This window comes from Charadrius vociferus, unplaced genomic scaffold (genome assembly GCF_000708025.1).
Source record: "Charadrius vociferus isolate BGI_N301 unplaced genomic scaffold, ASM70802v2 scaffold321, whole genome shotgun sequence".
Lineage (NCBI taxonomy): Eukaryota > Metazoa > Chordata > Aves > Charadriiformes > Charadriidae > Charadrius > Charadrius vociferus.
The window spans coordinates 2077014-2090414 of record NW_009646934.1 but is presented as its reverse complement, the minus strand read 5'-3'; the positions used below and the strand labels follow the sequence as shown (position 1 = coordinate 2090414).

Genomic DNA, 13401 nt, shown 5'->3' with positions numbered 1-13401 from the left:
GTATTTGATACATGCGGTTGAATAAAAGGAGCAAAAGGCCTTTTTTTGTTTTGTTTTTCTGTTCACAGTATGAACCAAGAGGACCAGGCAGGCCGTTGTACCAAAGAAGAATTTCCTCTAGTTCAGTCCAGGCTTGTTCTGAAGAATTAAGCACTCCTCAAGACAGTCTTGGTCAGTGTAAAGAGCTTCAGGACCACAGTAACCAGTCATCTTTCAACTATTCATCACCTGAGTTGTGGGTAAACTCCTCCTCATCTGCCCCGTACCCAAACATTCCATGCAACGGCGCCAACAGAGCAGTCCCACCCCGGGAGTTGTTGGGTAGGTACAGACTTCAGCTTTGCTTCTCTGCTTCTCTCTCTGTTCTTTTAAGTAGACTATTTGGGCTGGAGCGAGCAAGTCTAAATGAAAGGGTTTGGGGCATTTTTTTTGTAGTTTTGGGCTTTTGGGGGGTTTAGGGTTTTTTTAATTGTTTTTTTGTTTTTTTTTTTCTATCCCCAAAAATGTTTTCTGCCATCTCTTCAAATCCTGAAACTAACTTAAGCAAAGATTTTTGAAGTATTCATTGTCTTAGGAGTTAAAGGTTTGCTTAAAGTAATCCTATTTTCATTTGCTGTCTTTTTAACATTTCGGTACGTTGCTGATGTCTAAAGGAGAAACTGTTGAGTACTCTTCATCTGCAAAAAACAATACCGCTTTTTAGTCTTCTCACACAAGTTGTAGTAAACCCACATATACTCTTACAGTGGTTTCTAATGCAACTGAGTTTTTGCTAAAAGGAGCTAAGGTAACTGGTGGGGTTTATTTGCAAGATAGATTAGTTGTTTCCAGAATCTGTGATATTTCTTGTTGATATTACAGTCAGGGGGAGAAACAACCAAACCCAAATTAGTAATCTCAATGTATTTCCTTGTAAATTCTGGTACTTCATCAAAGTAATGCTGAAGTTTAAACTCTCGCTGTGGAAAAATGACACTGGAACCTGGCTTCCCTGGTGGTAGTAGCAGTGCTGGTTGGTTTAGCAGAGAGAAACTAAATTAACTTTTCAGGGATTAAAAAAAGCTGCAAGCAGAGAGTTGGAGCAGTGCAGCTATTCTTCTGTTCTCTGTATTTTTAATGTTTGTGAAAAACAAAATTACCAGGATAGTATGGTTTCTTCTCCATGATTTTGCTTTGAGGTCTTCAACGATAATTAAAAAAAGATAATTAATAAAAACATGAACAGTTTCAATGTGAGTACTGAAAACATTTAATAATGTGAAAAATTATTTATAAGCCAGTTTTATTGCCCTTAAAAGATCTAATTGCTTTTGGTCAAATTTTATAAACCTAAAGCATCTTGTAATTTCATAGTATAGTAATTGTGAAGTAGAAACATGCAGTGTAGACTGAATGAAGAAAATGCTGTTTAATCAGTGACAGCACTGAAATTAAATTCCTAATATGCATTTTCATTTCTAAAGTGTGAAAGTGTTATTTTACAAAGCCACGCTTATGGCAGCCTCTTGTGTGAAGTTCAGTGCACCTCCTTCAATCTATTTATATTTTAACTGAAAATCAAGGAGCTGAATGCATGACAGTACATGTCATCAGGAGTGCGTCCATCTCTGAAGTTGCTCTCTGGACCCTGTGGCTATCTAGTGGGAGCCCAGGAACCCTGGCAAGAGTACCTTGGGCTCAGCTGATACCGCGTCTCCTTGCTTTAATGGAAAGGCTGAGAACATCTTTGCAAGTAAAATCCTCAGAGGAATAAGTCTATGTGAAAAGTACTGTATCTACACATTTGCTGTCAAATAATAAATCCTAAACAAAAGGAGCAAGTTTCGACTAGTATCTGCATTTGCTATGAAAATATTTTTTATTGTAGTTAAGTGTGTTTCTGTTTTGTAAATACATGGATATGCAAGGTTGCCCTGTATCTAATAGTTCATGCAAACAAATCTCTGGGTTTATGGCCGCTGTGCTTTTCTGCATTTACAGCTCACTGGCTGTGATGATCATATTTAAAGCCCAAATGTGTTTTATAGTGCTAAGGGTTAATGACCAGGAACTTCAGTGTTTCTGCTTACTATTGATTTTTATCCATGAAATAAAACCCCATGAGAATGAGATGCTACAAACTAGTCCTATGCATTTGTTGCCTGAGAGTGAGCAATCGTGACACCAGACTGTTCACGGGTTTGTATTTCCTGCACATCAGAAACGGCCGCAGCACAAGTATTCAGTTAAATCAGCGTGGATTTACGGAGGGCAGGGAGAGCTGCTCTGAATTGCTCGGTGGTCTTGTATGCAGGCGCTTTCCAAAATTGCAATTGGAGACCTTGATTTGTATCGCTTTTTCTGTTGATAGAAAGGAAATGATTTAAGTTCTTATTCAAGATGTTTGTTTCATATTTTTTCTTCTGTTCGACACCTCTACCACACATAGCTTTCACCTCTGCCCCTGCTTTTCATTACATGCCTTCTCTTGAGTGCTGTGGTTATTTCTGGGAGGTTTTTTACTTGTGTTCTGGTTGGGTTTTTTTTGAATCGTAGCAACCTTAGCAAAACTGTTTTGCTTGTATTCTTTCCGTATTCATTTTTCTACGGGTTGGATTTTTTTTTTTTGAGTACTTTGATCAAACACAAGCCTGTGTGTGACCCTTCCAGTGAGAAACTTAACTGTATGCTTTATGTTTCTCTATTTTTTCTACTTATTTGATGGTACGTTTTTGTATGTGCACTTTATGCATTTAAAGATTGAAATAATTACAGAATATGTCTGTTGCCCAACTCCTAGGCTGTTTTAGATAGAACATATACCTGCATTTGAGCGTAGAGTTTCTCTAGCTCCACAAGACAGCAGAATTCTCCAGACAAAAGTAAGATACCTCATTAGGATTCAGGAAACTCGCTTGAAAGCGGTTTTATACCTATGGTTTAAAGCACCATTTTTTCTGATAGTTACCGGAGTTGTTAAGTGTGGAGCAAGAACATATCAATTAGCAGGAATTCATTCAGACTAAAAAATCAATAATTAGTTGGTTGGCATTCAAGAGTCTGAATTGCTGGTTGAGAATGAATTATATACGGTGCTGTAAATTTTAATTTTAGGCTATTAAGCTATAAAGCAAGAAGAATGAAGTACTCTTTGTGCTGTCTCAGCGGATAAAGTGTTTAGAGTATATCCCCTTCTGCAGCAGCTTACCTTCAGCGCACCTGCTAAATCCGCCTGGGCAGAATCGCGCGTTCGGAGGGACGAACTCTGTAGGTACACGGGTGTGGAGAAGGCGTTTAATAATGTCGGTCTTCTCGGCATTGCAGACAAGGATCATACAAGATCCAATAGTTGGAAATGAAGCTAGATAGCGTAATAAGACATTTTCTAGGACCCAGAGCGACTAAACACAGACCGGTGGTGGTGGTGGGGAAGGTTACTGGGAGAGGTAGCTCCCGTACCCCTCCGTTCTTGCTCTGGGGTTGCTGTCATAGATTTCCTCAGTTGGAGCTGTTCATTTAGCCAAACTCTGGTTACTCCTTTCGCAGCTCCTCCACCGAAGACGGTCAAGCCCCCAGAGGAACACCTGAAGGCCGAAAACATACAGCTCTCCAATTCCTTCAACTACAGCGTGCTGCAACACCTCGGCCAGTTCCCCCCGCTCATGCCCAACAAGCAGATCGTGGAGTCGAACAGCAGCAGCCAGCAGAACGCCGGCGGGAGCAAGCCTGTCATGTCCTACGCAAGTGCTCTGCGGGCTCCGCCAAAGCCCAAACCTCCTCCTGAGCAGACAAAAAAGAATAGCGACCCTTTGTCTTTGTTTCAGGAACTTAGCCTAGGTAGTTCATCAGGTAGCAATGGCTTTTACTCCTATTTTAAATAATCAGATTATTTTTTTTAGAGAGAATTTAATTTTTATTTGTGTCCGTAGATCTAAGATAGTTGGGGCTTCACCTGTAGTTGCAAATATTCCCTTTGTTTATATTAGTAAATATATCCTCACTTAATTGCTTTGCTGCTAGACTTGCAACTAATTTTTTAATTATATTCCATTATTTTGCATTTTTTGATGTGGGTCGGTTTTTTGGAAGCTTTTCTGTAGGAAAACACACACACGTTATTTTTTAATTTGTGTAATGTTAATGATATGTTGCATTAAACTAGCAGCTGAGAGGTTACCTGTGCAACTTTAAAAAAGGAAAAAAAAAAAAGGAAAAAAGAAAAAAAGGAAAAAAAAAAGTTTGTCTAAATTGTATTTAAGAAGATTGTAAGTAGCATTTACATTTATTCAATAACATTAGCATACTATGCTGGGTTTCTGTACCAGAAATGGCCAGTTAATGTAAAAATGTATGTTATTTCTGCTTAAATTCATTTAATTTTTTTTTTTTTTTAAAATAAAGGTGCAGCATCTTCTAAATACTTTCAGTTTTATCAGCTTTTTTGTGAAGGGATGCTGCATTCTCAGACTTTTATAGGTTTAGATTCTGTATGATGTGGTATTGTATTTTCCATCCACTGTAGGGTAAAGTAAAGGCATTCTTTGCAGACACCTATGCCATTGTTTGGAAACATTCAGATAAAAAGTATTGGTATACTTTAAAAAAAATAATAAAAAAAAAACACAAAAAAAACCCAAACAAAAAAAAACAAACAAAAAAACTCTACATTTTATTTTTGGACAAGCTAGTAATATAAGCTTGTTTGAAAAGTTAATTTGATAGGTTTTTTAAATGAATCATGAAGCTGAAAATAAATTTTTAGGTATGTTGGTGCTTAGTAGATTTAATAACTATTTTAAAAAAAATGCGTGAATTTAGTAAAATACTTTTTCGTTTGTTTGTTTAATTTTTTTCCACTATGCATGTGTAAATGTTTGTAATCTGGCTTTTTCCTCCCCCCTTCTCCAGTGGTATAAAGAATTGTGCCGCTTTATTTTTTTTTTTTTCCGGTAAAACTTTTGGTACATTATTTGATGTTTACATTAAAATGTGACATTATACAAGGAAATTCAGATATTTTGCTAACTGTTTTGTTTGAGGAACATCATTAAAGAAGAGATTTAATGTTTGTCAAAGCTGTATCCAAATTAATCTAAATCTTTTGGGGATAAGAATGGTTACCAGGTTATTTATCTACATGAGTTCTGATAAGTTCTCCACAAACCTGGCCCTTTAGGGATACAAACTGAAAAAAAAAAAAAAATTATGGGATATTTAAAAATTAAAGAAAAAAGTGTGAATGAAAACTCAGAAGAGAAACTTTGTCCATAAAGATTTCTGGTCTTGCGCACTGTTCGTACTTCTGCAGCTGGGGAGATGGAGAAGGGTGTTTGTATAGTTTCTCCAGATAAAGTAGTCCTCCTTTTACACTTGAAGAAATAACTTTAAATCTGGGAAATATTTTACAGGGACTGAGCTGGGTGGATTTGCGGTATTCCTCCACTCGCTACATACGAGAATTAAAATTTTAGAGCTGTGTGGGGGTGAATGCGGATTTTTACAGCTGTCCATGGGACACATTACTAATGAGCAGTGGCTGCTGCTGTATTCAATCAGATTTTTGCTCTGGTTACAATCAGGTTTTGTTTTGTTTTGTTTTTTTTTTTTTTGCATTGGACTTCATGTTTTAAGGCAAAGGTCTTTATATAATGGGGTTGGTTTAAACTCAGTACACTGCAGAGGTTTGCATATAAATTTTTATTATAAATCTTTGCTGGTTCATGATTCAGAAACTTATCTGAAAAACTTTTTCCTTCTTTTTGCTGTAAAGAAAAGCACGCATAACTCATTAATTTATTTCCTAATGTCTATACCAAACAAAGGATGCTGGGAGAGGGGAAAGCCCCTGCCAAGTTACGCTTAGCACTTCAGCGTATGGCATCAAATCAAGAGGACCCAAAAATGAGCGGAGGCCAAATTCTGCAGCCTTGAAGCAAGCAAAACTACAGTTAAATGGGTTTTTGCCGAGCTGACGGTTGCAGAAATAGGTCCATGGGAAATTCACTTGGAAGGGTCGGGCATGCGCTCGGCGTAAGTTCGCCTCGGTCTTCTTATTTCAGCGGAGCTGTGGCAGTTCTCCTGCCCGGAGCGCCTGGCGCTGCGCTCGGAGGAGGAGACTCCGTCTGCCTGCGCGCTGTAGTCTCCGAGTTCTTGATGAGGTGTGCCAGGCTATGGCAGAGGAGAGGTAGGGCTCAAATGCACTTCACTTCGCCGAGTCGGCATTGTAATTTCAGGGGTTTCAAAATCACTCATTTATATGGAGCAGTCTTTTGATTCTGTTCACCATATTTGAATATTAAACTAATAAACATCACTTGTTAATTTACTGCTATCTGTCAATTAGTTAAGGGGGAGATGGTCACATCTTGCCACATTTTGTTCTGTTTTACACCGGCATTTTATCTGCACTGAAAACATTGTGGATAAAAGGAGCATTTTTCTCTCTGGCTTACGATTTCAATTCTATAACTTCATGAAAATCTCTGCTGGTTTGGGTTCCAGATTTTCCTCAGCGCTCTCACCCAGGAGTTTGGGGATGGTATTGTAGAGATCTTCTGACTACCAGCTTTGGAAATGGGTAGCATGAATCAGTTGCATTTCTTAGAGTTAATTTTTTTCCGAAAGATTATTTATTTTGAAATAACTTGTCTAGCCGTTATATGTCACGTATATAGCCCTGAGTGAGATCTTTTCTGTTTAGAGCAAATTATCCAATGTTTATTGAAGTCATAGCTGTTTAAAAAAACCCAAAACTGTATCGTAAACTCTTCTAGGGCTTTAATTGAACTCTTATTAAAGTCAAATTAAGCCTTACTGATGGCTCCGGTGGGCACTGGCTCAGGCTGCACTGTAAATATGGAACTGTTGCAGTTACAGTGAAAATTCAGAATTACGAGTTTAGATTCTCGGTTTGTGTAAATTGTCTCAACTCAGAGGAAACGAGCGGAGGCCTGGGCATACACACCAAGTGAGTGTTTGGCTCCTTCATGTTTTTATAGCTAAAATGGCACACTTAAAAGTACAATTGGTGCCAAATCCCATGCTTCTTGTCCAGGAATAAACCCCCATTGTTGTCTGTGAAAAATTGAAATGACGAGGTCATCATGATCTAAATTTAGAAAGCTTGTATTTAATATCAAGAATAAGTTCTGGTTTTATTCTCTTGTAATTCCAGTTTTTCATGAGGAAAATCAGGATGCCTCATGGGAGGTTGTCAGTGTGGCGCTAAGAACTAAAAGAATTGAGAGAAAGACTTAAAAAAAAATTATGTGAACTCAAAAGAATTAAATTTTTCTTTTTTTGCATTTCAAATAGAGCTTCCACCCTTTAAAAAGCTCCTTACTGAATGCAGCTGGTAGGTTTCCCTGTATGTGTCTGAAGACCGAATTCTTACGAAGCGGCAAGCTTTAGACTTGGCCTTACTGAGTCCAAAGGAAAGCGGAGGAGATGCTGCTCGCTTCCGTGGGCACAGAGCTTACCCGGGAGGGGGATTCCGAAACAGCGGTTACACCTTTCGACGGTGCGGTGCTTCCCTTTGGTGTCCCGGTATGCCGTTACCGTGTGGATAGGGATGTGCTCGTCCACCGCTCGCTCCGTTTGCCTGTTTCTGCATGGAGCTCCGCTGCAGCCGAGGCCTCGGGCAGAGCTTTCCTGGTGTGTCCCCGTCTCGCTGCTGTGGCTCTCCGGCCGCTGTGTGCTCATCGGTTGTGTGCCGCACTCCCGTCTCGGTAGGATGCGTAAGTGCGGGGGACCCACCTGGGGACACGTTCTGGGGTCTGCCCGCAGTGCCGAGCTCCTCGTAACCGAGAGCACATCGTGGGGACAATTCCCCTCCCCGTTCCCTAGCAGAAATCGTCACCCTTTATAATGCTTAGCTGCTCTTCAAATGGCAGCCCGCGGTGTTTCCACAACGCAACTAATAAATAGCTGTTACACAGAAACGCTGGCTAGTTAGAACCAAAGCTCTGCCATCCATATTTTCTCCTGGAAGTTGTCATCTAGCGTAGTTGGTACTGTTTTACTTAATTGTGTGGGCTATGGCATTGCTGACCCCAAGCAGTACACCAGTGCTTCCATCGACGTTATGAACCCTGTGAGTACTGCTCCCTACTTTGATTAATTAATGTTTTGTTCCCAGATTGGTCAAGTTCAGCTGTTTTTTTTTTTTTTCCCCACAGAGATCACGCTCTATAAGCAATTCTTTTGCTATGTATGTAATATCTCTGAGTAGCACTGAGAGCAGTGTGTTTGACCGCTCTGAATTTTCTTTTTAGAGTGAACTGAAGCGTATCAGAGTCCACACATTTCCAGAGCCATAAGCCCACGGTGCTTTGTGCTCTGTCCGTATCATCGTTCAACTCATTTCATTTGTTTTGTTAGGTTTTGGAAGTTTCTAGTTTTCCTAGAAAAACTGGGGACAATTAACTTGTCGAGACGGATGGTGGTGATCTATGGTCCCTATAAAAATTTGCACATCGTATTCCTTGACATGAAATATGGGCTGTTTCTGTTGGTACAGCAATGCTCGCGCCAGCATCGTTTTGTTCGTTGTGTCAGGGAGCAAGGCTGGACTCATTCGCACTTTTATTTCATTCGAGAGAGGTAAAAGGATTTACAGCAAATGCGATGGAAATGTCAGTTCGGTGTGGGTGGGTTTTTTCTGGCAACTTCAGCTTTAGTTGAGAAATGTTGAAAAGTTTTTACCTCATTAAGAATTAATACATGCTTCTGATAAATTAACAGAAAATGCTCTGTGATCTGAATTATCCAAGACTAGATAGAAGATGTTCTCAAGTCTATTTTCTGTAAGACTTGCTCCTTCCTGAAGGGCAAATGCTTTCACAGGAGACCTGTTGTAAACCCATCAGGGTCTTCCCAGTGTTCCCAGTGAGACCGGTGGGAGTGGATACACAACTGAACCAGAGCCCCAGGGCGCAGCCCTGCCAAAACAGACTTGGGCTGCCGGGTGGGTCTGGTAAAAGGAAAGCAGGCCAGAAAGCAGAGTTTATTCCCTTCTCTGCACTTCTTTGTAGAAGGCAGAAAAGCAGCTCGCTGTCTCTCTAGATGCAGCGTGTGCGTAGGGGATGTCTCTGTGGCTTGAATTTATGTTCAGTAGCTTCACTGGAGCCAGAACATCCATCAAGCCTGACAAAGCGAGAACAATCTCATCCTCAACTTCAGTCAAAACAAAGACGTGACGCTCTTTTCTTGCCCCTTTGGTGATAATGGAAAGGGAAAATAATTTGAATAGGTGCCTTTAAAACCAATTCTGTTGCTGCGAGTGTAATTTGTGGTACAGAACAGCCTAATACTCCAGTATTTAAGTTATAGAATTAATAATACAGCATTCAAAGGGCCGCTGTGCCCCCATGGAAAGCAGAAGCTTATTTTAAGCGAAGTTGAAAATGAAGTTTATGCTATAAACAGTTTCTGCGCACTGGTTGGGGTCATGGCACGCCAATGCCAGGATGGAGCCCGAGGGCTCGGTGTCCATCTCCAGGGCCCTCCCCGGGGCTGGCAGGGCGCAGCGCTGCAAACAGCCGTCTCTTGACGTTGGTGACCTCTTGTATCAGGGGTGTTCCTCAAGAGCTGTCAAGCCCTGGAGAGAAAGTGCCCCTCTGCAGCGGGGCCGAGGACCTCGTTGCGGGGGGGAGCAAACATTCTCAGATCTTTCAGACCTTCTGGAAAGAATTTCCACAGCCGCCAAAGTAGGAAGAAAAAAGAGGTGATGGCCACAAGGAAGCAACAGAGTGGAAACGGATCAGTGAAAAAAAGAAGTACTTAAGTAAGTATTCCTGTGCTTTTATCACCTACATGCCAGGGTGGTCAAACACCTGAGCATCAGGCGTATGCCGGCACTTTTCAGGCATAGACTAAGGGAAAAGTAGGGTTTGTACCAAGATTTCTGAATGTCCCTTTCCCTCGCTGCATGCACCCATCTCTGCACCCTCGCACGCTGTAAACCCCCGACCTGCGGGCTCGGGGCGAGCTCGTCCTCGCCGGCCCGGCTGGGGCTGGGTCGTTCCTGCTGCTCTTTGCCGATAAAGGCTGGGCTGCGAGCTCAGCCAGCTGCTCGCGAACAGGCGGTTTTGTGCTTCGGGGTTGTTCGTCTGGCACCTTTGCTGCACATTAAATTCACACAACGCAGCATTTAAAAATAAGGGAAGCAGATTCGCTCCACGCCTTGTTCCTAACAGCAGATCTTACTCTTACATAAACCAAAATCTTCACGCCTTCTGTTGCATTGACTCTGGGATTTAACGCTTGGGCTTCGCAGTGGGGCGGGCAGACTTCAGGAACTGAAATCTCACAGTGCTGTGTCACACGCGATGCCCCGGGTCACCTCCGTGTGGGTGCCCTGAGGAGGGGACGGGCAGTGATGTTGGTTTACGGAGTGGCAAATGGCACGTGCCCGAGGGACCCATGACCGAAGGTGTCCATGGGTCTGGTAGCGGCAGGACCAACGCTCAGGATTTCATGGTGGCTGGTGGTGGTTATTTGTTCTGCAGATTAATTTGCCCTTCCTCTCCCTGGTGCGTGTTTCCCACTCGGTTCTGAGGCCATCTCCCAAACCCACAGGTGCTCCTCTTGGCTGTGCTGCCGACAGGTTCCTATCCCCGTTTCGCTCTGATGACCCCCTGCCAGCAAGAATGTTTCTTTCATGTTTTCGTGCTACATTCCTGAAGTTTTGGTGGTCGCTCACTGCTATTTGCTCAGCTGAGAGAATGAAAGCTCAACTGAAAGCTCAACCCCCACAACATTATATTCTTCTTTTTCCCTTATGAAGGCCACTTACTTTTATTAACTCTCTCAAAACATTATCATGTCCATGGCAGAGAGGTTTAGCTATGGCAGAACAAACCTGCTGTAGGAGCAGTGCCTTTCCCACTGTGAATACCAATGACCAATTTAATGCACAAGTCCCTTGTCAGCGTTTCTTAATATCTGGAAAATGAAAATGAAGTCATCCACATGCTTCTCAGTCTTGCAGGGACCATACGAAGTAGTGAATGATCAAAAAACTCAGAGCAGAGAGTGAATCAAGCTTAGCTAGTTTATGAGCTTTAGGAGGCGTCTAGCTTAGCTGTCTTGAGTTGCCACCTGTAGGTTTGGGTCTCGCTGCCGTGAGCTGTGTGTTTTCTTTGCCCCATGAGTAAAGTGAGCCCAGAGAGGCTGTAAAACCTCTGGATCCAGGCCAAAGCCCAGCACTCACCGGGAATCTTCCCATTGCCCTCACTGGGGCTTGGACGAAGCAGTTCAGCCCTGGCAGAAGTGGGAGCGTGCATGAGACGGGTGAGACCTCCCAGGATGTGTTTATCTGAAACGTGGACAATATTGCTCATGACTATCGCGAAGGGGAGTTAGCAGCTCCTTGGCTGGGCAACAAGTTGGCCCATCAGGATAAAAAGCCACCTAGAAATTCCTTTGTCCCAGGAGAGGCATTGCAAGAGAGGGATGGTGCTTTGTGTGGACAAAGGGCTTCCCGGGGCCACAGGACATGCCACCGGTCAGCACTGGGTGATGGACTTAGTCCTGTATCCCCACACCTCGCTTGTCTCAGCCCACTGCATGTCCACGGTGAGGTCGTTTTGATAATGATGGGAATGGTTTTGTGCCTGCCGGCTGCTTTGCTTACATTAATCTGTGTTGTGTGTGTTTGGACATCCCACCCCGGGGTCAGCCACCGCAGGGGTCGCACCAACGACTTTCCTTTCTGTTGTTACATGTAAAGGATCTCCCTAGAAACTAGCCTCTGTTTTCCCGAACAATGAAGATGCAAATTAAGAATGTCAGCTCTGTACCCTAAAATAAGATTTCAAAACCATTTAGCATTTCACAGTGGTTCGGTGACAACTTGAAGACTTGCAGTTGTCTCTCATGATGAGAGACAGGCAGAGTTCCCAGCTCATACTCAGATCTGAGTGCCAATGAATGCTTTATCCCAAAACTTTATAATATACGTGTTATTTGTACTGCTTTTCAACTTCAAAGAGCTTGAAAAATATTAATGCAACTTCACAAAAGGCTTCTGTTCTCACTGCCACTCCGCTGATGGGGAAACGGAGAGATGCCTGAGTCTGGCTGGGGGCTGCCGGGGCTCAGCGCGCCCGGATGGGGTCTGACCGACGGCGGGGACATGGGCAGCCCCTCGCACCAGCACGGAATTGCTGAGTAATTTCTTGAAATTTTTGGATATGTCATGATTTCTTCAAAATGATGAGGAATTTTCTGTTCTGAATTCTGTCTGGTTTTCTTTAGAATTGTGGACAGGCAACCGCGGAGGGAAAGACGCATCCGTTTCCCGCCCACCTCTTGGCACTGGGGGACCGTGGTAGTGCAAAGGGCTCAGCCGGAGGGGCTGGGGGACCCCCAGTCCCCCCCCAGTGCTGTGGGTGGCGGCAGTGGAGCGCTGCAGGGGCTCTGCAAGACAGCCAACCTCTGCAGCATCCCCCATCAGCTGTGCCTCGGGGTTCTGCCAGCACGCTTAAACAGCGATGCACTTTGGTAGTGTTTTCGGGGCTGACTCTCCTGGGTGTTTCACTCTTAGTCCTTTCCTTCTTGGCAGCTACCTTGAAGGATTTTTTCCTAACGTGTAGTTTTAGATACGTATGCAGGGAGCAAAGCACCGCATTCTTAAAAAGCCCATTCGTGAGGAACAAATGAGAGCTCCGTATGGTAAATACCATCCAGAATTACACTGTCATTCTGGACCTGGCAGGATTCGATGGGCCAAGTGATTCATCCATCAAAATCATTTTCCAGAAAATCGTGCTGCTGGAAGATTATGCTTTTTATTAAAGGAAAATATTACTCTTAATGTTCAGTACTTCTTGGCTTTGCCATCAAAGTTTAAGCAGAACAAAAAATACATATTGCAGGTTTTTTGTGCTTAATTCAAAAGAACAGAACTGCAGGGTGTAAATTTGTAGGAGAAATTTTTGTCCCAATGCTAGGCAAAATTGGGTTTGGGGGTTTGGTTTGGGTTTGGGTTTTTTTCCCCCCCAAATTTTAACAGTTTAACAGAATAGCATGAGGATCTCCAACTTACTTCAGAGTGGTGAGCCAACCCTTCTCGGGGAGGTAAAAGAGCATGACACTTATGAGGAAACGGACTCCCCATGGAGCTAGAATTTCTCACTGTCTCCCTCTTGACCGGGTGAGGTGTAAAAGCCTGATATCCCTCATGGATCTGCTCTTTAACCCTGCCCACACCAAATATCTTCTCCCTAGGAGAGCTGTGCTCTCCATGGCATGGGCTGTCTCACAGCCGGGTTTCCCCCTGGCTGCATCAGGCCAAGGCAGCCCCAGGCTGGCACAGAGCAGTGCCATTCACCCACGACCCCCACTGGGGCTGAACGTTCTTTCTGCTTCCTAAAAAAAAAAAAAAAAGGAAGAAAAAAGAAGAAACAAAGCACTAATTAA

The 13401-nt window shown here is 43.0% G+C and overlaps 1 protein-coding gene across 1 annotated transcript in view; it reads left to right on the top strand.

Moving 5' to 3' along the window:
- The window catches only part of HELZ (helicase with zinc finger), a 77694-nt gene extending 72633 nt beyond the window's left edge, over positions 1-5061 (top strand). Inside the window, exons 29-30 of the mRNA XM_009894775.1 lie at positions 69-321; positions 3526-5061. Coding sequence (XP_009893077.1) covers positions 69-321; positions 3526-3860 — 588 coding nt within the window. The 3' untranslated portion in view covers positions 3861-5061. The remainder of the gene's footprint in view (positions 1-68; positions 322-3525) is intronic.
- The last annotated feature ends 8340 nt before the right edge of the window (positions 5062-13401 follow it).